The sequence below is a fragment of the Eleutherodactylus coqui genome, chromosome 11 (assembly GCF_035609145.1).
Source record: "Eleutherodactylus coqui strain aEleCoq1 chromosome 11, aEleCoq1.hap1, whole genome shotgun sequence".
NCBI classification, from domain to species: Eukaryota; Metazoa; Chordata; class Amphibia; order Anura; family Eleutherodactylidae; genus Eleutherodactylus; species Eleutherodactylus coqui.
The window spans coordinates 87,816,129-87,837,328 of record NC_089847.1 but is presented as its reverse complement, the minus strand read 5'-3'; the positions used below and the strand labels follow the sequence as shown (position 1 = coordinate 87,837,328).

The following is a 21,200-nucleotide window of genomic DNA, read 5'->3' as shown; positions in this document are numbered from 1 at the left end:
TATTAATAAGTCCACAGTCCATGGTGAATAATAGATGTCCTGTTATACTCTGTGCCAGTACTAAACGTAAACTGGCGAAAAACATTAAAATACATGTTGTCATGACAAGACCTTACTTCACTAGAACAGGACTCTTTTTATTTTGTTAGTTTCAAATTAGTATTTGGTTACCATGCTCAAAATATTAGTACAGGTGTTCAGAGATAAACCAGTTCCTTCCTATATAACTAAGACTGCGCACAATAAAATAAAAGACTGTAATAAACAAACAAGCAAAACAGAGGCCTCAAATTTCCATGGCATTTAAACAAGGCAGTCAAGCATGTTTTTACTCACTGCTCAGATAGACAAGGGAGTGAATGCTTCACTTTGGTGAGTATTTGTCTTACTGAGCAAACCCCATTAATATATTCCACAAAAAATTCTTGTTTAGCTTTACCAATAAATTAAAGGGGTTGTTACTTACAACCTAGCCGCCGTTTGGCCCAAAGAGAATGGTAGCGAGTGGCCATGCATTCTCCCATTCAATTCAATGGGAACCGCAGAGTTAGCCATTTTTGCTATCTCTGGCAATCCCATTGAAGTGAACTGAGCAGGGACCCCACTCTATGAAGCTCATATACTCTAATAAAGTTTGCTATTTGCAATCCTGTTCTGTGGTCTGTCAGTTCCGTCACATAGTCTGTCTGTTCTGGTGTCTAGTCTCTGGTGTTATTCATAATCCTGTTCAGTGCTCTGTCAATCTGTTTCTCAGTGTCTGTATTCTGTCTGAGTTCCTGAGTTCTGCAATGCCATCTGAGTTCTGTCTGAATTCCTAAGTATGGTCGTTTAGAAGACATAACACATGAACAGGGATTGCCTTGTTAGTACAACCCTTTTATGGAATATTAAATCTAGATGAGCTCTCTATCATCCTCTGAGGGTAAGTCAGTAGACCAGTGGCCGTGCCAATTAGTACACTTGTCCTAATAGGTGTTTTCCACATTAATCCTATTGATGACCTATCCTCAGGATAGCTCATCAATAGTAGATCAACTGGGGTCCGACACTTGGGACCCTGGACAACCAGCTGATTTGGCATCTGCTGTTAGCGCCAAAACACAAAGGGATTCGAGCAGAAGCAGTTAGCTCTGACCACTGTGTAGTGGCTAGCACTCATAATTGCAGGCGCAGCTGTGATTGATTTCAATGAGACCCCAGCCTGTACTTACAAGTAACAGCCATTACACAGGGATTTAACTGCTTCCGCTCTTTAACTGTGTGTTGTGGCGCTGACAGTGAGTCAGCTGATCAACCGGGGGCCCAAGTGGAGTACCCTAGCTGATCAACTGTTGATTTGCCCAGAAAGCCACTTTAATACAGGCGCATATTTGCATTTCACTCATGTGAAAGCCATCTTTGGCTTATAAATACTCATGTAAAATGTGGACTCCAATGCCACCATCTGAAAGATGCCTAAAGAAATATTTTTGATCATCTTATATCATCTCTACCAAATGACTATTCTGTGTTGATTTACATATGGCATAAGGCAGCCTTGGAACCTAATTTGGGAAGTAGAAGGGCTCATTAGAGAAATAGAATGAATTAGAGTAATTGATTTTCCATTCCCTGTGGACCCGTTTTAGGGGTAAGATGGTGGTGAAAAGTTCCCTGTAAAGTGTCTATTCATGTTCTATTGTCATGTGCTATGCAATAACAAGACATAACTAGTCAGTACATGGGGAAAAGAGGGTTAATTTTAAAATGTTTAGATGCTTGTGTTTTGCTGTCACTAGGGTAAAAATGTCAATATTGCTATATGGGACAATAGAATTTATAAGAGTTGTTTTTCCTTCCCTCAGAATAAAAGCAATGGACATCCCTACACTTCAGAAACTGGTTCCACTACATGGAGTTCCAATGGCTATTGAAATAGCTGAAAACTGGGAAACTGTGGAGCAATTTCAGGCCAAATCTGATGATTTGGTTATTTCAACATATCCTAAAGCAGGTAACACAACTGACAAAACCATAACTTAAATAGTAATAATAATGTATCTCACACATATAATTACATATAATATACATGCAGCATGTTCAGCAGTAAAAGTCACAGTAACCAATCCTATTGCTTGAATTGGCTGTGCCACTTTATATTGCTAAATATTTGTAAATTCCTGATTTATGAACATTTGACCACCATTCTTATATCTGTTTTTTTGCAGATACCCCATAGAATTCAACTACATAGATGTTAATCCTGATGCATTATGTTTTTTAGGGACTACATGGGCAAGTGAAATTGTTGACATGATTTATGCTGGAGGAGACCTTGAAAAATGCCGTCGAGATACTATATATAACCGTGTACCATATCTAGAAGCTCGAATTCCTGGAATGCCTACAGGTAATGAATGGAGAAAAAAGTTTGATCCTGTGTTAGCCAGCAGGAAAAATGGTTATTGCTAGAAAGTAAAACTCTCACACTCTTATTTGTGAACGAATTAAGGATTTACTCTACAAACTCATTTTGTTATTCTGTTTTTTGAAATGTCAATTTTTCATGCCCTGTCTCTGCGTTTTTGATATATATATATATATATATATATATATATATATATATATATATATATATATATATATATATATATATATATATATATATATATATTGTGAGACAGTGACTGACAAAGTGCTGGAGGGTGGATACGTGCCACCGAGCGGCCTGGGCTCGGTGGAGGAAGCCAGCATTTCTGTGTCAGTAACGCTATGTTACTGACACGTTGTAGTTTGGTAAGTGGCTCCAAGCCGCATAGTTCGGGCCAGCTTTTCCTGGAGTGGTCAAAGCGAAGGGTGGGATGGCCACTCCCACGTACCAGGTGAGGCTGGTACCAGGCCTTATAAAGCCTGGGCCTGCAGGTCAGAGTTAGAGAGAGAGCATCTGGCTGAGAGCCAGAGAGAGGGCTCTGTGGAGCAAGGAGCGCTAGCCCAGCGTGTGGGCTGAGAGAGCCAAAAGGCGAGGTTGACAGGGTGACGCCCCTAACCTCAACACCCAGGAGGGTGTGGTGAGACCTCCACAGGTCTGAGGACCGGACTGGCTGTGTGCAGCAAGCAAGAAGTATTCTGACAGTGAGTAGTCAGGAACAAGCATATGTATAGTGAGTGCTCAGACGAGCAGGTGTTTATTTCCGTTTTGGTTTTGTTTCTGCTGCAATAAACCCAGGCAAAGCCTGGACTAAAGAACATTGTTGCCCGGTGTCACTGTCTCTGGCCGCGGATGCCCACGCTGCTACTGCCCCTAAACGCTAATCCCTCACAATATATATAATGTGTGTGTGTTTCTTCAGATCCCTTGTCATACCATGCCTGATGAAAAGACCTAAGTAGTCTCAAAAGCTTACTGCTAACATCATTTCTTTGTGTTAACAATTAAAAGTTATCATCTACAGTATACAAGGTTATTTTGGTTTTTTTTCTGGTAGCAATACCAACTTTTTTAGAATATACTGAGATATATAGGATAACAATTGTGCTAATAGATATTTATTTAAAAATCTTGTGCAAAGCATTAAGCTGACAGCCATAAGTGAGAACCAGGCTCGATTCATGTTCATGTTATGACTTCCATTTAGGTGACAACTCTGCCAGGTCTGTTGGATCAAGCGCCAGTATTTTTGATGGCAAGAATGGCAAAAGAACCCCAATAATTCCATTTTTTTCGAGACCGGAAAATAAACCTGATCGATTGATTCCTCCTGTTTTTTTGCTTGTTGTAGATTTAAACATCTCCCCAATATCTGTATCATTAGGATACATCATATTACATAAATGTATCATAAATCTTGTTTATTTTAACAGGTGTGGAACAACTTGCTGTCGCACCATCACCAAGACTATTGAAAACACATCTTCCCATTCATATGATGCCAAACTCTTTTTGGGAAAAAAATGCAAAGGTAGCCATATATTCCAAGATCAGCCATGGTATTTTAAATCGGATAGTGATTAATTTGTGTTGCTACTAATTTTGGACTGAAATCTCACTGCACACTATTTGGGTATAAAAGTAGTTTGGTAAAGAAGGTCCTATCTGGTAAAAAGCTGCCAAGGAAGCAATAGATGGTTTAAGGTGAGCACAGAGTATGGTCAGGGGCGTAACTATATGGGATGCAGGAGCACACGGGCCCAGGAGCCTTGGGGGCCCATAAGGCCCCTCTTCTCCATATAGGGAGCCCAGTACTATTAATAAAGCATTATAGTTGGGGGCCCCGTTACAGGTTTTGCATTGGGGCCCAGAAGTTTCAAGTTACGCCTCTGAGTATGGTATAATATTGATCTAGGCACATACAGAAGAAAACCTATCCTCTGAATTCCTGTGCATATCTGATTGTCTTGTGTATTAAAGTGGTTACTCTCTTTTAATATGATGTATGAAATCAGAGATATAAGCAAAGATTTTGTGCAAGGGCTTGTTCACATTGGCACTATATTATTCCTTTGTTCGGCTCCATCCAAGGAACCAAATAATGGTAAAACTGGAAGTGCTGAATCCAACACATTCCAGAGCCCCCAGCTGTAAAATACTGAGGTGTTTTCTGCTTACAACCATGTGAGCCTGGCCTTATTGCTGCTATACTATCATTCTGGACTCATCATGAACAACCCATTTAATTTGCACTACATATCAATATATTGTATTTGTTTCGTAACAGGTTATTTATGTTGCGAGAAATGCCAAAGACGTGGCGGTATCATATTTTTTCTTCCACCAAATTGTGAAAGCAATGCCTGATCCAGGACCTTGGGGTGTATTCCTAGACAACTACATGGAAGGAAATGGTAAGAACAAGGTGGTGATTATACAACAAGGCATCATAAAATATATAAGTGTATCCAACCTGACAGTTATTATTTTGCTTTAGTCAGCTATGGTTCTTGGTATGAACATGTAAAAGGCTGGTGGGAAAAGAGGAATGACCACAATATCCTGTATTTATTCTATGAAGATATGAAAGAGGTAAAGCCAACATTAATTCCTACATACAATACACACAAATTGTTGTCATTTTAGATTCAATTGTTCAGAAATTACAGTTCATGTATTCATGCAATCCTCACATTTGAGCAGTTGCAAGAGCAGTATGAGAGTGGTTGCAGTTACTCAAAAGCAAGGCGGTCAGCAGGAGCTGGGGCAGAAATATATTTTTTGTTTATGGTTATTGACAAATCCAGAAAATATTTTTGGGACAATTACCCAATAGATCTTTACTTATGAAATTCTGCTCTTTAATTAGGGCATGTCAGGAACCCAACAGGACATGTATGGTTTCTTTTCACCAGTTTAGCGTTAATGCTGGCAGTGTCGAGGTGCTATGTCTAACTGGTCTCCTTGTCTGAACCCATAAGGCCAGGTCCACACATGGGGGGGCTCATTTGCAGTGGGTGGTGCGCCGTAGATCAGCAGCAGAAAGCCTGCGTCGGAATCTGCACCATGTGGTGTGGAGTTTGAAGCAGGTTTTCTCGTGTATTCCTGTGAGGAATTCACTGCCTCATTGAGAAGAAGTGAATTCCGCAGCAGAAACGGCAATAAAATTTACATAAATTGACATTGACAAACTGAATTCCACTGCTGATTATTTCCATAGCTTGTGGGCAAGATTTTCAAAATCTCATCCACTTTGCTGCTACTGTAAATGCCACATAATTTCCCTGACGAGTGTCCACACATAAATTTTGCGGCAAATCCACCACGTTGTACCAAGATCTCAAGTTATCCCCTATTCACAGGACAGCTTGCTAATTGGTGGGGATCTCACTGCTGAGTGCCCTACCAATCTCAAGAATTTTGGGGCCCTGTCTGTTACTGCAGGGATCACTTCTCCTCCCGGAAGTGACGTCAGAATTAATGGAGTGTTGGATGAGCATGTGCAGTCAGCACTCCATTCGTTTTAATGGGGCTGACGAAAATACCCTAGAGTTTGCCGTTTTTTTTGCAGTCCCATTGAAAATGAATGGAGCATCAGAGCACTTACATGACAATGCTTCATTCAGTCTCCTCTTCACTGCTGGGGGTGCAGTAAGCCTGCAGCTAGGAGAACGGGAGACACAGGACTTGAGATGGGAAGGCCTGGAAAAAAAACGGAAATTTTTTTTTTACTGAAGCCACTTTTTTTCCAGAAAAAATGAAATAAAAAAAGTGTGTAGCATATGTTCTTTTCCAATGATAAATAATATATCTATTACATGCTATTCAAACTATATGACATAAAAATGGCTTTAGAAAAAAAACTGTTTTTTTCCCAATTTTTTTGTTTTTTTCCAGCCCTACCAATCTCTACATAGGACCCTCATTCTCTGGACTGGTAGGGGTCTCAGCAGTGAGACCCCACCAATCAGCAAGTTATCCCCTATCCGGTGTATTGGGGATAACTTGTGATCTTGGTACAACCTCTTTAATGAGGTTAGAGAGTTTGAAGAAGCTGACTTAGATCGGAGTTCAAGAGAATATGTCAAATAAAGTCAAGGTCAGGGTTACAAGATCAGGTTTAAAGATGGAAAACAGGAAAGGATTAAAGTCACAAGCAGCAAGTCAGATGTGAAGTCACAAGCGAATAGACAATCTCAGGTACCAAAACAGGAGCCTTATTCAATAGGTGTCATGGGATACCAGAGGGAGATCTTCAAAATTGGGTACCGCATATCAGATAACACAGCCGATTCTGGTGTGTAGTAGTGTCTGCTAGCCACTAGAGGGAGCTTTGGCATGTACGGCACCTGTCAATAGGGGGAGCTCCAGGATTATAAACAGCTGAAAGATGCCATCTGACAGGAGAAGACCATCTGTGCAGTTGCTGGAAGGTTTGAATAAGTTAAGAGGCACTTTGTGCTGTTTTGTTAGAGGACATCATGTAATAATGGCTTTAACATTTAGAGTTAGTATGTTAGGATTTACAAAGTTACTGAAAGGGGCTTTCTGAGGACTAAAACACTAGTGGCAGTGGAGAGATGAGTCATATATTTTAAAAAGTCACCTTCCCACTGCTTTGCTTTTTTTTCCTGCTGTCGCTGCGGACCTCCGATTTTTTGTTTACCCTTAGTTATTTACCCACATGACCACTGCAGCCAAAAGGGGACCCGACAGGGATGTCATCATTGATGTTCCATACATTTGCTTGGGGCGTCTACATTAGAAGTCTTTATAACAAGTTTATGGGATGACACCAGGCTGGAAGATCTGGTGACATTGCCTGTCAGATGCCAAGGCGCCAAAGTACTGAAATGGTGCTCTGGCTCTATGTTGAGTATATTGCTTCTATATAGTTTTGGGCAAATGGGGACCAAGACCATATAAAAAATTTAAGTCAAACAACCCCTTTAACATTTTATGCTATTAAGTGTGGATTCAAACATACAATTGTGCGCACAAAAACACGTGCCTACTAGAAGCATTGGTTCCCTATGGTGTGTTCCCATGTCCGTGTTTTACAAGCGTGCAAACGCACGTACCTGCAAAACATAGGACATGCGTGCACCATAGGTCCCTGGTGCACGTCAAAATTCCCCAGCAGGGGATTTTTACAGGGGGTCATCTAATATAGGCAACCCCTTTTTAAACAGAAAGCAGCCAGGTAATCAGCAGATTGCCAGAGGTCCGCCTTCACAAATCACTGGTTGTTGACTGTTATCACTAGAGGAACCTTCATCTGACCAGCATTACTCATCAAATAAATGGCTGACCATGGAATACATAGATGGTTCAGGTCCAACGAGGAGTTCCTTCTAACATCTATATCCCCTAATAGAATCAGGTTAGCCGCATCCTTTGTCTGCTAAGTGTTCCTCACAGTGATTTTTTTTTTAGAAATCCCAATTATTGACTATTCAACTACTAATCGATCAAAATGTGAACTATTGCCATGATTTTCAGCTGAATGTTGTGTCCTCTATAGGATCCGAAGAGAGAAATTAGGAAGATGCTGCATTTCTTGGAAAAGGACATGAGTGATGATATTGTGGAAAAGATTGCTTACCACACCTCTTTTGACATCATGAAAACCAATGACATGGCCAATTATAAAACCATACCCAATGAATTGCTAGACCAGTCTACAACTTCCTTCATGAGAAAAGGTAAGAGTTACATTAATATCACACATTTTATAGTTGTATAAGTAATGCAGAATCCACTGTAATTGTAAAGTATAGTGTAGCTTAGTAGATAGTTGCTAAGGAGTTGATGGGCTCTTTGGGGGTAAATGTATATTTACAAACTGAAATCAACCACAGCAGAGATATAGTGGTGGACGAGGCATGCTAATTCAGCTAACGTCCCTAGGCTTTTGCTAAGACTTTGTCCTCAGACCCAAACAACAAACATACCGGAATCGCCATTCCGACTGGCATTTTACCAAAGGAATTTTCAGTTGAACCTGCGTCGGAGGCTCCGAAGGGAATAATAATAATCTTTCTTTGTATAGTGCCAACTTACTCCTTTCATGGAAGCTCTGAGTTTGATGTGAACCTGGCCTAATACAAATAGTGGCAGTTGTAGGCTAGGTGCACACTTTAGTAGAATGGTTCTTTGTGTTGTGTTTAGTCTAAACGTATTTTTAGGGTTCATGGGGGTAAGACCGATATCGGTCTGAGAAACTCAGATCAATATCACGCTTGTAAACCTGCACTTTTCTCTTGATTGCATTGCATTTTGTGAGAAAAACACATTGCATGCTATTTTCATGTGTGTTTTTCACGTGCAAGAAAATTGGATGCAATTTCAGTAGGAAAGATAAAAAATTGCATCGCACTTGCATGAAAATTGCATCTGCATGCAAGTGTGATAGGAAATAATGGCCGATATTACCCCAAAAATAGGACATGCTGCAATGTTTCTATCTCACAGCATTGCTACGAGAAAAAAAATCATGCGTGTAAATAAAATCATTGCAAGTAATGGGTTCTATTTCCATGCGAGAAAATTGCCAGTGTGAATACATTCTAACGTCTCCTTCACACGAGCGCGGCTTTAGCGCATTAGAGGCGCATGATAAGAGTGCTTCTATAAGGCACTAAGATCACGTGAACAGGTGAATTCCAGCTGTTTTAATCAGCCCGTTCACACGAACTGAGGTGCGTGGTGCATGTTATCCAGCTCCCATAGGAGTCTATGAAAAACAAACACCAAAGATAGGTCAGACTCAGATTCCATCTTTTCTCGCACCACGGACCTTAGATGTGAGCTTTGCAGTCGCATGTCCTATCACTGATTGCGAGAATTGAGAGCGTCTAAAATTCCTTCATGTGAACACTTCTATAGGAAATCAGTGGTTTCCACGCGCCTCTAATGCGCTAAAACAGCGCTCGTGTGAATGAGCCCTTATATTGATAACCTATTGCATTAGGGTTCTTGTAAAAGGAACAATTGTTAAAAAAATCATTTAAACGAAATTCCTGAAAACCTTTGAGCAGTGAGATATGAGCAAGGCAAGTGGTTTCAGCAAGATATTTAACAGGTGGAAAATTGCTACCAAGGATTCTGGAATGAAAGCATGATGGCGGATTACCACTGGATGTTCCAGACAAAGTGTACAAAAGAAAATCATATTCACAGCGATTTTAATGGTAAAACTATAATCTGAATAAAAATGGATTGACTTGATGATAAATGTGCGCGATCTGTGTTACTCGGGTGCACTTTGGAATGATTCCATTCCTGGTACATTCTGAAATATACATATCGGTAAAAAACAGAGGTGGTCATACTGCCCAAACTGAACGTGGTAGGAGAAAACAGAATGCATATTTGGAATCAGCATTAGAGATGAGCGAGTATACTCGCTAAGGCACATTACTCAAGCGAGTAGTGCCTTAGCCGAGTATCTTGCCGCTCTTCTCTAAAGATTCGGGGGCCGGCGGCGGGCGGGGAGGAACGGAGGGGAGATCTCTCTCTCCCTCCCCCCCCCCCCCCCCCCGCACCCCCTCCTCGCTCCAACTCACCTGTCACCCGCGCCGGCCCAAGAATCTTTAGAGACGAGCGGGGAGATACTCGGCTTAGGCACTACTCGCTCGAGTAATGTGTCTTAGCGAGTATACTCGCTCATCTCTAATCAGCATGAAAAGTTAATCTAGAAACAATGTATTTTTGTTCATGATGAGCAAAAAAAGTTTTATTTTGTTGACCAGTGTAATCGTTTGCTTTTTGTTCGTCGTTCATTTTATGCAGAAATAAAAATCATCGTTGGCTCGTTCACTTATTCTGTTAAAATACTGATCATTCAGTCGTTCTCATTCACTTACTGCGAATGTGAACAGAACGATTTCTCGTTTGAACGAGCCAACGATGTATCTAATAATAATAATCTTTATTTGTATAGCGCCAACTTATTCCACAGCGCTTTCAGGCATGGATAAATGCAAAATAATCCAACAATTACAATGTGAGGTACATTCAGTTTGAAACAACTGGGTTGGGGGTGGTACAGGAGGAGCAGGGGGGGGGGAGAAGGGCATGGAGAACACAGGCAATAGGGGATTTCATGTGGAAATCAGTTATTAGAAGGCAAAACAGGGTGGGGCGCCATAGGGAGGTCAGGAGATTTGGTATGCTTCCCTGAAGAGGTGCGTTTTTAAGGCACGTCTGAAATTTCATGCATCGGGAATTGTCCGGATGCCTTGGGGTACAGCGTTCCAGAGGATGGGTGCTGCTCTGGTAAAGTCCTGTAGGCGAGCATGTAAGGTTCGTATTACAGGGGTGTTTAGTCTGAGTGTGTTAGCGGATCAGAGTGAGCGGGCTGGGTAGTGTACTGACAGGAGGGAGGCGATGTATGCTGGCGCGGCACATGTGGGTGAGGTAGAGAAGTTTAAATTTAGTTCTGCAGTGGATGGGCAGCCAATGCAGTGACTGGCATAATGCAGAGGCACCTGAGTAACGACTGGATAGAAAAATGAGCCTAACTGCTGCATTTAGTATGGATTGGAGTGGAGCGAGTCTAGTGCGGGGTAGGCCGATGAGTAGCGAGTTGCAGTAGTCAAGCCGGGAGTGGATGAGGGCGACCACAAGCGTCTGCCTGTATAAACAGAATGCAAGAGCGACCAAGGGAACTCTGAAATTGTTCGCTCATTCAAACGATAAATTGGCTTGTATAAACCAATAACGAGAAACTTGTCAATCAAGCTAAGCCGGAGGAGAGGAAAGCAAGGGATCCACCCTGTGAACACTTGTCGCCAAGCTCAGCACTTTTTAAACCTATGTTTTCTCTGAAACATCGCAGCATTTTAAGGGTAAAACCCGAAAAGAGAGCATCTGACAATATTTCAGGCTGTCCATGGTTTAGGCAGTATGAATCTGCTGACCGATTCTCATGAAAATGATGACAATGAAATGTTTTGCTCTAATTAAGGTATTGCTGGGGACTGGAAGAACCATTTCACTGTTGCTCAGAATGAAAAGTTTGACGAAGAATACAAGAGGAAGATGTCAGACACAAGGCTTCACTTCAGGAGTGAGATTTAAAAAATAATCCAATGGATTCAATGCATCTACTGGAGGCTGTTTTTTTCGTACGCATGGTGGTGCTATTTCCATGGAAAATTAAGGTCTGTTCACAAACTTTAAACCACCCCCACAGGCGTTAGTTCTGATTACACGATTCACTGTGATCTCCCCAATCACTGCCATATTCACTTCATTTTGCACTGAATCTGTAAAGATTTTGCCGATGTTCTAGTCTTGTATCAGTACATCACTGTATTCATTTAAACAGTGTTTTAAATGTCTTACGTAATAAATGTGAAATCAAACTACACACTCCAATATACATTTTGATCAAATAAAAATGCTTAAAAATCTTAATACATAAGATTGTTTTGTATAACTGTCATTGCATACTTTAATGTATAAGGATATACTTTTCTTAGCTTAAATTCACACCTCATTCAGACCCCGTCCAGCCTTCCAGTCAGAGGGTTCTGTCTGACTTGCCGTAAACAACATTCAGATGGAACCCTGGACAGCTCTATATACTTTCATTACTGAAACAGAGTCCAAAGCTACAAACTTTGTTCTCTCCACTTCAACAGGTTTCCATATGTTTACGGCATTTTGGCTGGACAACATATGATAGTTGACTAATCTGCAACAGCAGTAACCTTCCTCTTCTTGGCATTCTACAATGCAATACAGCATTAGTAAGGGTGGCTTTACACGATAGTCGCACAAGTAATCACTCAAAAGAGAGATTATGGGCAACTGTTGTCTTGTGCAAACATGGAACCCAACAGGGCAAATGAGCTCATCTGAAAGCCAAGAGACTATCTGCTGATGTAAATAAATATTCGCTCATCTATGAAGAGTTCTCTGCCTCCATTGACTTAACCATTATTGTTCCTGTATGAAAGCACAGGAGCGATAATCGCTGGGATGGCTGTTGAGCACATACAATGCATGTGGAAGTCTTCACACCATTTCACTTTGTTTTACATTTTGTTATGTTCTGCACTCAATATCCCATAATGACAAAGTGAAAACAGAATGTTAGTTTTTCATTTTGTTTTAATTTACAAAGATTTCTAACATGTTGCATTGACATAAGTATTCACACCCTGCATTCAGTACTCGGTTCAAGCACCTTTGGCAGTGATTACAGCCTCCAGTCTTCTTGGGTCTGATGCCACAAGGTTTGCATACCTGGATTTGGGGATTTTCTGCCATTCCTCTCTGCAGATTCTCTCAAGCTGTGTCAGGTTGGATGGGGGTCGTCTGTGGACAGGCATTTCAGGTCTCTCCAGAGATGTTCGATTGTTCAAGTCAGGTCTCTGACTGGGCCACTCAAGGACATTCACAGAGTTGTCCCTAAACCATTCCTGTGTTGTTTTAGCTGTGTGCTCAGGGTCATTGGCTGGTGGGAAGGTGAACCTTCTGCCCAGTCTGAGGTCCTTTGCGTTATGGATCAAGTTTTGATTAAGAAGAACTCTGTACTTTGCTCCATTCAACTTTCCATCAACCCTGACCAGTCTCGCTGTCCCAGCGGCTGAAAAGCACCCTAACAGCCTTATGCTGCCACCACGTTTTACCCTAGGGATGATATTGGGCATGTGCCAGTGCTGAGCAGTGCCAGGTTCCTCCAGACATTTGATTTTTGGAAAACTCCATGCAGGCTTTCATGTGTCTTTTACTGAGGAGAGGCTTCTTTCTAGCCACTCTGCCATAAAGCCCAGATTGGTGGAGTGCTGCAGTGATGGTTGATTTTTGGAAGCTTCTCTCATTTGCACACAGGTTCTATGAAGCTCAGCCAGAGTAACCATTGGGTTCTTAATTACCTCTCTTACCAAGGCCCTTCTCCCCTGATTACTTAGTTTGGTGGGTCGGCCAGCTCTAGAAAGAGTTCTAGTTGTTTCAAACTTCTCCCAGTTAAGAATTATGGAGGTTGCTGTGTTTTGGGGAACTTTCAGTGCAGCACAATATATATATATTTGTAGCCTTTTCAAGATCTGTGCCGCCCTCCACGTGATCCCATCTCGGAGCTCTACAGGCAGTTCTTTCCTCCTCATGGTTTGGTTTGGCTCTGATATGCATTGTGAGCTGTGAGACTTTATATAGAAAGGGGTGTGTTTTTTTTAATTATGTCCAATCAACTGAATTTACCACGTGACTCCAATCAAGGTGTAGAAACATCTCAAAGGATGATCAAGAGAAATAGGAGGCCCCGAGAGCTAAATTTCAGGTGTCATACCGAAGGATCTGAATACTTATATCAATGCATGTTAGTTTTTCATTTTTTTAATTTACAAAGATTTCTAACAGTCCATTTTCACTTTGTCATTATGGGGTACTGAGTGGAGAATGAAGGGGAAAACTTGGGACCACAAGAAGAGAAAATGTAAAAAAATGTTAAAGGGTCTTAAGACTTTCCAAATGCAATTTAAGTCATCCCATGTAAAGCCACCCTAAAGCACTGACACTTTAAAGTGAACCTAGCTTGATTTCCTAATTAGGCTATACTAGTTGGTACAATTGTGCCCACTAATCTGACACCAAGTGTCAAAGGCTTCAGAGACAGTACAGAATGGTTGATAGAAGCCAGCAGACAGCACTAGCATGGGGCATGTTAACTGAGTTCAAAGAACCACAAAGTGGCTCTTTCCAAGCCTTGTGTTTTTTTACAGTTGAGGGTAATAGTCATTGCAATTGAACACACTACTTTAACTCTATTATGGCATCGTTATAATTTCTTAAGGAAATCTGTCATAGTGACAAGTTCTCTTTAATCAAAGCTTAATTGGTCATAAGTCAAAATGCATAGGACATGGATCCAGGCTTCTTCTGCCCAAATTCTTGCAAGACTGTGTCTTGTTGTGCTCCTGGGGCTTGAAGTACTTGAGTGTGGATTGCTTCAGCCAGCTAATCACTATGGGTCTGTGTACATAAATACCAGCCCCTCTTGCTAGAGGGTGCTGGTTACTATAACTCTATCTCCTCTTGCAGCACTGGTGATTGTAATCATGCATGCTGTCTGGAACTATCTAGTTTGAGTTGAGGTTAGTTTGAGTCATTCTCCCGTACTCCCTGAAGATGGTCTGGAAACCTGATTTCCCTGTTTGCATGGTCTGGGGCCCCCTGATCCTTTACCTTTCTATCAGGTGTGATTCCAAACATCAGTTGTCTTTACTCTGTCAGATTGGTGATGTCTGACATCATAATCCCTACTCCGTCAAGTGGGTGATGTCTGACACTTTAGCCCCTTTAAGTCTGTAGGTGTGGATTCTCGAACTATGTTCTGTTCAATGTATGTATGCATGCATGAGGTTCTCTTCGGTGCTCCCCCTGCCTGAATTCCCTCTTTGTCTGTAGGTGTGCAGATGCTTGGTGTGAACTATGTCCTATTTGTAGTTGCGGTGTTTGTATTTGCTGTCACTCTCTTGTGTTTCCTGCCTCTTACCACATTTCCATCTTGGGCGAGTCAGGTTCCTGTGTGGGGCTGTTCTTATTAAGACGATTACCCCGCTTTTAGGCAGAGTTCCCTTTTCTTGTGGCTCTTAGTTATGGTAGTAACTCACAAGATAACGAGGACCCTTGATGTGGGCTTGTGGCCAAAATATTAACCAATATGTTGTATTAGTAATTTTATCTGCCTCTTAATATTAGTACATTGGTAAGTATTTGGCCGCTTTCTGCGTTTCCGTCTGTAGGTGCGCAGACGCCTTGTGTGAATTATGTTCTGTTTACATTTGGTGTAACCCCTTCCATCCTCAGGTGATAAGACAACTGGCTCTTGTTTCATGATCTCTGTGTCCGGTTTTGAATGCATATCCTTCACTCTAGTTCTAAATATATGATGATCGTGTAGGGCGCTGTTCTCATGGACTGCACAAACGTAACAAACTGTTTGTTTCAGGAGATTTCAGAAACCCTTGCAGGCTGACAAATGTGAACTTTTCTTCTGTTTTTTGTCTTTATTCATTCACAGGTTTGCTGGCCCTTTAAGGGGATGTTACCAAGATGTTACTATTTAGCCATGTTTGATTTCCTATACTCTGTATCAATATGTATGCTACTTGTTTGTTCTACATACACAAGTATATGTTACATTCAGACTAGTAGGCCTCAATATTCAATATGCTAAACAGGAAAGCTAAACACAGACAGCATTGCAGTATGTATTATTGCATTTGTGATTATTACCTTTCCGTGTCTGTTAAATCATCTGTATACAGAAGTTGTGTTTACATAGAAGTAGTTCTTGCTTCCCGAAATTCCGATTGAAGCTCTGCTTTCTGTTCATGGAGCATGCCCAAAGAATGTTTTGTGCTTACAGGAACATTCTTTCAGACTGCCTGACGGCAAGACCAAACAGAGAAGGCTCGAAAACAAGTTCGCCAGAAATCAGGATTAGTTGAGCTTTCACAAGCTTTCTGACATAACTCTAGTTTGCAAATATAAAACAGTATATTTGAACATTTCTAACAAGGATGTTAGGAATTCATTCATTGGTGCACACAGCTGTAATTTTTTTCCATTTCAAATATGTAAATTGAATTTCACTTCTTCTCACCTATTTTATTATTCAGATGACATGCCTGGTTTATAAAACTCATTTTCAAGTTAATAGGGCAATCTGAGTTAATTAAAGGACATTGAAATAACTTAACCCCTTCTAGAGTGCATCAGGTGAATATACAGTATGTCATGTGATTACAAAGGGTAAATGGAGTGCGCTCAGGAGCCAAATCTCCATTCCTGGCAGATGTCAGCTATTTTTCACAGCTGATAGCTGCCTTCAAATGCTGCAATTGGAGTTAGTTCCAAATCATAGAAGATAGCTGTTAAGATACCATGTTCAAACTGACCATCTGTATATACAGCCAGCAGACCATGTGCACCCCTTTGCTCCCCAGGGCACAACCACAGGGTGTCTTGTGGGTTATCATGGCAACCCAAACCCAAGTGAAGTCTCCTAGGGGTACAATGCATGGCAGAGTTTAATATTGAGCATTAAAAATTACTATGTACAATACTAAAGTATTGCAGTATATAGCACAAGTGTTCAAGTGATCACAAGTTCAAGTCCCCTGTGAAGACTAAAAAAAACATGCAAAATGGTTTAATAAAACTTTTAGAACAGTAAAAAAATGAAAACAAAATATTGAAAGCACTTGCTGCACTTTTACCCTATAGTGTTTAACGAACGTGTGGGGTTTCTTCCAGACTGCGGCTTTGCATATCTGCTCGACCGAAGCCGAGCTATGTTCGGCCCATGAGGATGCTACTGCCCTTGTAGAATGGGCTTTAAGAGCTAAAGGGATTTTCTTCCCGAGGGCCTTATAGGACTCTATGATGGCTAGGCGGATCCACCTGGCTATGGAGCTTTTCGCTGCTTTGCTCCCTTTATTTGGGCCACTGAACTGGATGAACAGGTTGTCGTCCCGCCTTCAGTGGCTTGTCGCCTCTATGTAGCCTAGGACTGTTCTCCTAACGTCCAGGCAGCTTAGGGTTTTTTCTTCCTCGTTTTTAGGTTTACTAAAAAATGAGGGGATTATTATGTCTTGGGACCTATGAAAATGTGATACTACTTTTGGCATAAACGCCGGGCCCGTTTTAAATACTAATTTGGTGTCCGAGATTTTCAGGAACGGGTGGCGAATGGACAAGGCCTGCAGCTCACTAACCCGTCTTGTGGAGGTGATGGCTACTAAGAAAATGGTCTTGATAGTAAGCATTTTTATGGGTAGTGCTTCGATCGGCTCGAATGGTACCGTTGTCATGGCCCTTAGAGCCCAATTAAGGTTCCAGTCTGGAAAAAAGATTTATGGGCCTAGGCCATAATCTAGTTGCTGCTGCTAGGAACCTGTTGACCCATCTGTTGTCTGCGAACTTTGTGTCACATATGGCGCTAAGGGCTGCGACCTGGACCTTCAGGGTGCTTGGAGAGAGGCCCATCTCTAGGCCCTCCTGCAAGAATTCTAAGATTAGAGGGATGGCCGGGATAGAATCCCTGCGATCCCTTCCCTGTCTCCATGAGGAAAACCTTCTCCAAACTTTCTGGTAGATAAGGTGGGTCGTCTTTTTTCTGCTGGACATTAACGTTTCTACTACTCTCTCTGACAATCCCTTCTCATTTAGTGAGGATTCCTCAAGAGCCATGCTGTTAAGAGGAGCTTGTCTAGGCTCGGATGGTTCAGTGGCCCCTGCGATAGAAGATCTGTCCAGGTAGGAAAGGTGACTGGGTCCTGGACGCTCAATGTTGCTAGAAGACCGAACCAGCTTCTCTTGGGCCAGAAGGGGGTCACCAGGATTAGTGTGCATACCTGGGTTCTGAAATGTTGTAAGACTCTGGGGATCAACGGTATAGGAGGAAAGGCGTAAGCCAGCCCCTCTCCCCAGTCTTGGCTTAGGGCGTCTACTGCTGTCGGACGATCTCCTGGCCGGAGGGAGAAGTTGCTTACTTTGGCATTTTCCCTGGTTGCGAACAGGTCCAATTGTGGGGTCCCCCACTGGTTGGTCAGGATTCTGAATGCTTCCAGGGAGAGAGACCATTCTCCTGGGTCTATTTGCCTCCTGCTCAGAAAGTCCGCTTTTTGGTTTAGCGTCCCCTTCAAGTGGGTTGCCGTGATCGAGAGGATACGGCCCTCTGCCCAGTGGAAAATTTTCTGTGCGATGTTTTGCAGGGTGGGAGATCTTGTGCCCCCTTGGTGTCGTATATGGGCGACCGCGGTGATATTGTCTGACAGTATCTTTATATGCTGGCCCCGTAGCGAGTTCCCTAACTGCTGTAGGACCTGCCATATGGCCTGTAGTTCCCTGTAATTTGAGGACTGTTCTTTTGTCCTTTGAGGCCATGGGCCCTGAAAGAACTGGTTCCCCACATGCGCTCCCCATCCCCAGGTGCTTGCGTCCGTTGTGATGTGAGTGGCTGGGTTTTGTAGCCAATGAACCCCTCTCCGCAGGTTCTCTGGGGATGTCCACCAACGCAGGGATGTTTTCACCGCGCTTGGGATGTACATTCGTGTCCCTAGAGAGGACTGCCTTTTGTCCCACGTGGATAGGACTGAGGCTTGCAGGGCTCTGGTATGAGCCTGGGCCCATGCCACTCCTGGAATGCATGACGTCAAGCTTCCCAGGAGAGACATGGCTTCCCGAATTGTGCATAATCGTCTCCGTAGAAAGGTTTTGACTAGCCGTTGGATTTTTTGTATTTTCTCCTCGGGTAGGCAGGAGCATTGCGATTCTGAGTTGAGCGTTATACCCAGAAACGTTTTCTGCTTGTCGGGATCTAGGCTGGATTTTTCCCAGTTTATGATCCATCCTAAGGATTGGAGAAGTTCTAGCACTATCCTCAGGTGTTTCGTTAGGAGTTCTCTGGACTCTGCTATTATTAAAATATCGTCCAGGTAGGGTACTATTAGGACCAACTTCTTCCTCAGGTAGGCGGCTACCTCTGCCATAATTTTTGGTGAAAATTCTGGGTGCTGAGGAGATCCCGAAGGGCAGGCATCTGAATTGATGGTGCTCTATTCCTTTGCCCATATTCACTGCGAACCTTAGGTATTTCCGGGACCCCTCGTGGATTGGTACGTGGAAATAAGCATCCTTTAAATCGATGGATGCCATGTAGGTTCCTTTGGGAATCAACTTTATCGTTGAGGAGATGGACTCCATCTTGAATTTTCTGTATCTGATGCAGGTGTTCAGAGGTTTCAGGTTCACTATCATCCGCTGTTTCCCGCAGGGTTTCCTTACTAGGAAGAGCCTGGAATAATGGCCCTGGGTTTCCTCGTTTTGCGGTACGGGGGATATTGCGTTTAGTTGTTGCAGGTCCCCAACGCTTTGCCTTAGTAGGTGTAACTGTTGTTTGGAGCCTCCCGTGATAACGAATTTTCTTCTGGGGAGGGACACCAGCTCTATCCTGTATCCCTGCTGTAAGATCTTTGGGATCCATGGGCCTTTGCAAATCGCGGCCCATTGATCCAAAGCTCCCCAGCCTTGCCCCTACGGGGATGGCGTCAGGGTCTCTGCTTTGGCTCCCCCTGGTGGGGGTTAAAGAGGATGTTCCTTCCTCTGCCCCCCTTGGGGTAACTCCAGCGGCCTGTCTTGCCCTTGCCTCGGTAGGCCTCTGGCTGTTGCACTGGGGCCCGGAAGAAGGTCTTCCCTCTCTGTGGCTTTTCTTTCGGGAATCCCTTTTTTTGTCGGCCGCCTTCTCTAGAATCTTGTCAAGGTCCGGTCCGAACAAAACTGGCCGTAGAACGGGAGGGCGCATAGCTTATTTTTTGAGGATAGGTCGCCTGACCACGATTTCAGCCATAACACTCTTCTGGCTGAGTTAGACCAGACTGTAGCTTTCGCCGAGAGTTTGACAGTTTCGGCCGCGGCGTCCGCTAGGAAATTTGTTGCTATACGCAGGATCGGAAGGGAATCTAGGACCTGTTCCCTCGGCGTCTTATTGGTTAGGTGTAGCTGTAGCTGTTCTAGCCATACCCCCAGAGTCCGCGCCACACAAGTGGCTGCGATCCCTGGCCTAAGTATGTTTGCCGCTGCCTCCCATGATTTCTTTAGAAGGCCCTCAGCTTTGCGATCCATGGGATCTTTTAACTGTGCGGCGTCCTCAAAGGGCAGGGTCATTTTCCTGGCTACTTTGGCCACTGGGACGTCTACCTTAGGTACCTCCTCCCAGCTTGCGCAAACTTCCTCCTCGAATGGGTACCTTCTTTTTACCCCTCTAGTGGAGAAGGAGCCTGCGTCTGGAGGTGATCAAGGCTCATGAGGAGCTGAAACTAGTCCTCTGGACCTGTGATTTTTATATGCACAGATTACAATAAAAGGAGTTTTTATTCACGGCACTTCAAGTTCCTACCTGTTTGATTTTGCATTACTTATATATACCACCGGATCGAGTATACTCCTACATGTGAAATATATGCTGCAAGCTGAAGTGGATAAGACGAGGTGAGACTTTTTTTTGCTCTTCTTTCACCAGCTTCCTAACGTCCTCCATGATTCCCCCCGATTCCTCTTTGACTAGCCTAGCTACGCATGCCTTGCATAGAGGCCTCTGGTACGTAGCTGGCAGTCTTATCCCGCATTCCACGCATTTACTGAGTTTTGTTCTGGAGGGGGGATGTCTTTTTTATCCCCCTGACAAAAAAAGCATTTTTGCGAGTAAATATGCAATTTTTCCATACACAATACACTGGATATTTGCATTGTATTTTTTGCCGCACTGGCTACTTACGGCCGCTGAGGCTGAGGTTTCAGCTGTCTCTGGGGCTGGAGCACTCATCACTATACCGGTGCTGCAGACACCTTGCGACCTGTAGTGCTGGTCTGCTCTGGCTTTTCTCAGGTTCCTATTTTTTAAAATTTTCGCGCTCCTGCGCTAAGCCCCGCCCCCTCCGCTCCTGATGCAGACGCGATAACGTCATCGCACTGGACATGTGACGCGGCGCCCCGCCCCCCGACGAAGGGCTTCCTGGAGCGCCGCCCGCGGGAGGAACCTGGCCCGGGAGTCGTCTGGCTTGGAAGGGAGGACAGGCTGACCCACTGCCCTCTGATCCGCCTGTAAGTAATCCTGGCTGGCTTCTCCACCAGCCCCTCTCAGAGATCCTGCCTCCTGGCAGGACAGGAAGACAATGAGGAAAGTGGGGAAGGGGGGGAGCTTTTAACCTCTCAGTGTGTTCCTGTCCTATCAGGAGGAGGCAATCTCAATTGGTGCTGTCGTGGAGACGACTGG

General features: G+C 43.3%; 3 protein-coding genes across 3 annotated transcripts in view; 1 reads left to right on the top strand and 2 right to left on the bottom strand.

Moving 5' to 3' along the window:
* The window catches only part of LOC136582150 (solute carrier family 25 member 45-like), an 81,614-nt gene extending 65,888 nt beyond the window's left edge, over nucleotides 1–15,726 (bottom strand). Inside the window, exon 1 of the mRNA XM_066582971.1 lies at nucleotides 15,659–15,726. The gene's annotated coding sequence lies outside the window, so the exon portion shown is untranslated. The remainder of the gene's footprint in view (nucleotides 1–15,658) is intronic.
* Nucleotides 1–15,781, bottom strand: part of SLC25A45 (solute carrier family 25 member 45) — a 67,428-nt gene extending 51,647 nt beyond the window's left edge. The window contains exon 1 of the mRNA XM_066582967.1: nucleotides 15,659–15,781. The gene's annotated coding sequence lies outside the window, so the exon portion shown is untranslated. The remainder of the gene's footprint in view (nucleotides 1–15,658) is intronic.
* Nucleotides 355–11,752, top strand: LOC136582149 (sulfotransferase 1 family member D1-like). Its single transcript, XM_066582968.1, has 8 exons — nucleotides 355–372; nucleotides 1,845–1,993; nucleotides 2,264–2,389; nucleotides 3,841–3,938; nucleotides 4,695–4,821; nucleotides 4,905–4,999; nucleotides 7,932–8,112; nucleotides 11,379–11,752. Exons 2-8 carry the CDS (start codon nucleotides 1,855–1,857, stop codon nucleotides 11,489–11,491), a joined length of 879 nt encoding a protein of 292 aa, XP_066439065.1. The 5' UTR covers nucleotides 355–372; nucleotides 1,845–1,854; the 3' UTR covers nucleotides 11,492–11,752.
* Nucleotides 15,782–21,200: the final 5,419 nt, after the last annotated feature.

Coding starts and splice junctions, on each gene's coding strand:
- LOC136582149 (XM_066582968.1), top strand. CDS start 1,855: ATGGACATCCCTACACTTCAGAAACTGGTTCCACTACATGGAGTTCCA. Junction 1,994..2,263: donor TTCAACATATCCTAAAGCAG/GTAACACAACTG, acceptor TATGTTTTTTAG/GGACTACATGGGCAAGTGAA. Junction 2,390..3,840: donor AATTCCTGGAATGCCTACAG/GTAATGAATGGA, acceptor TTATTTTAACAG/GTGTGGAACAACTTGCTGTC.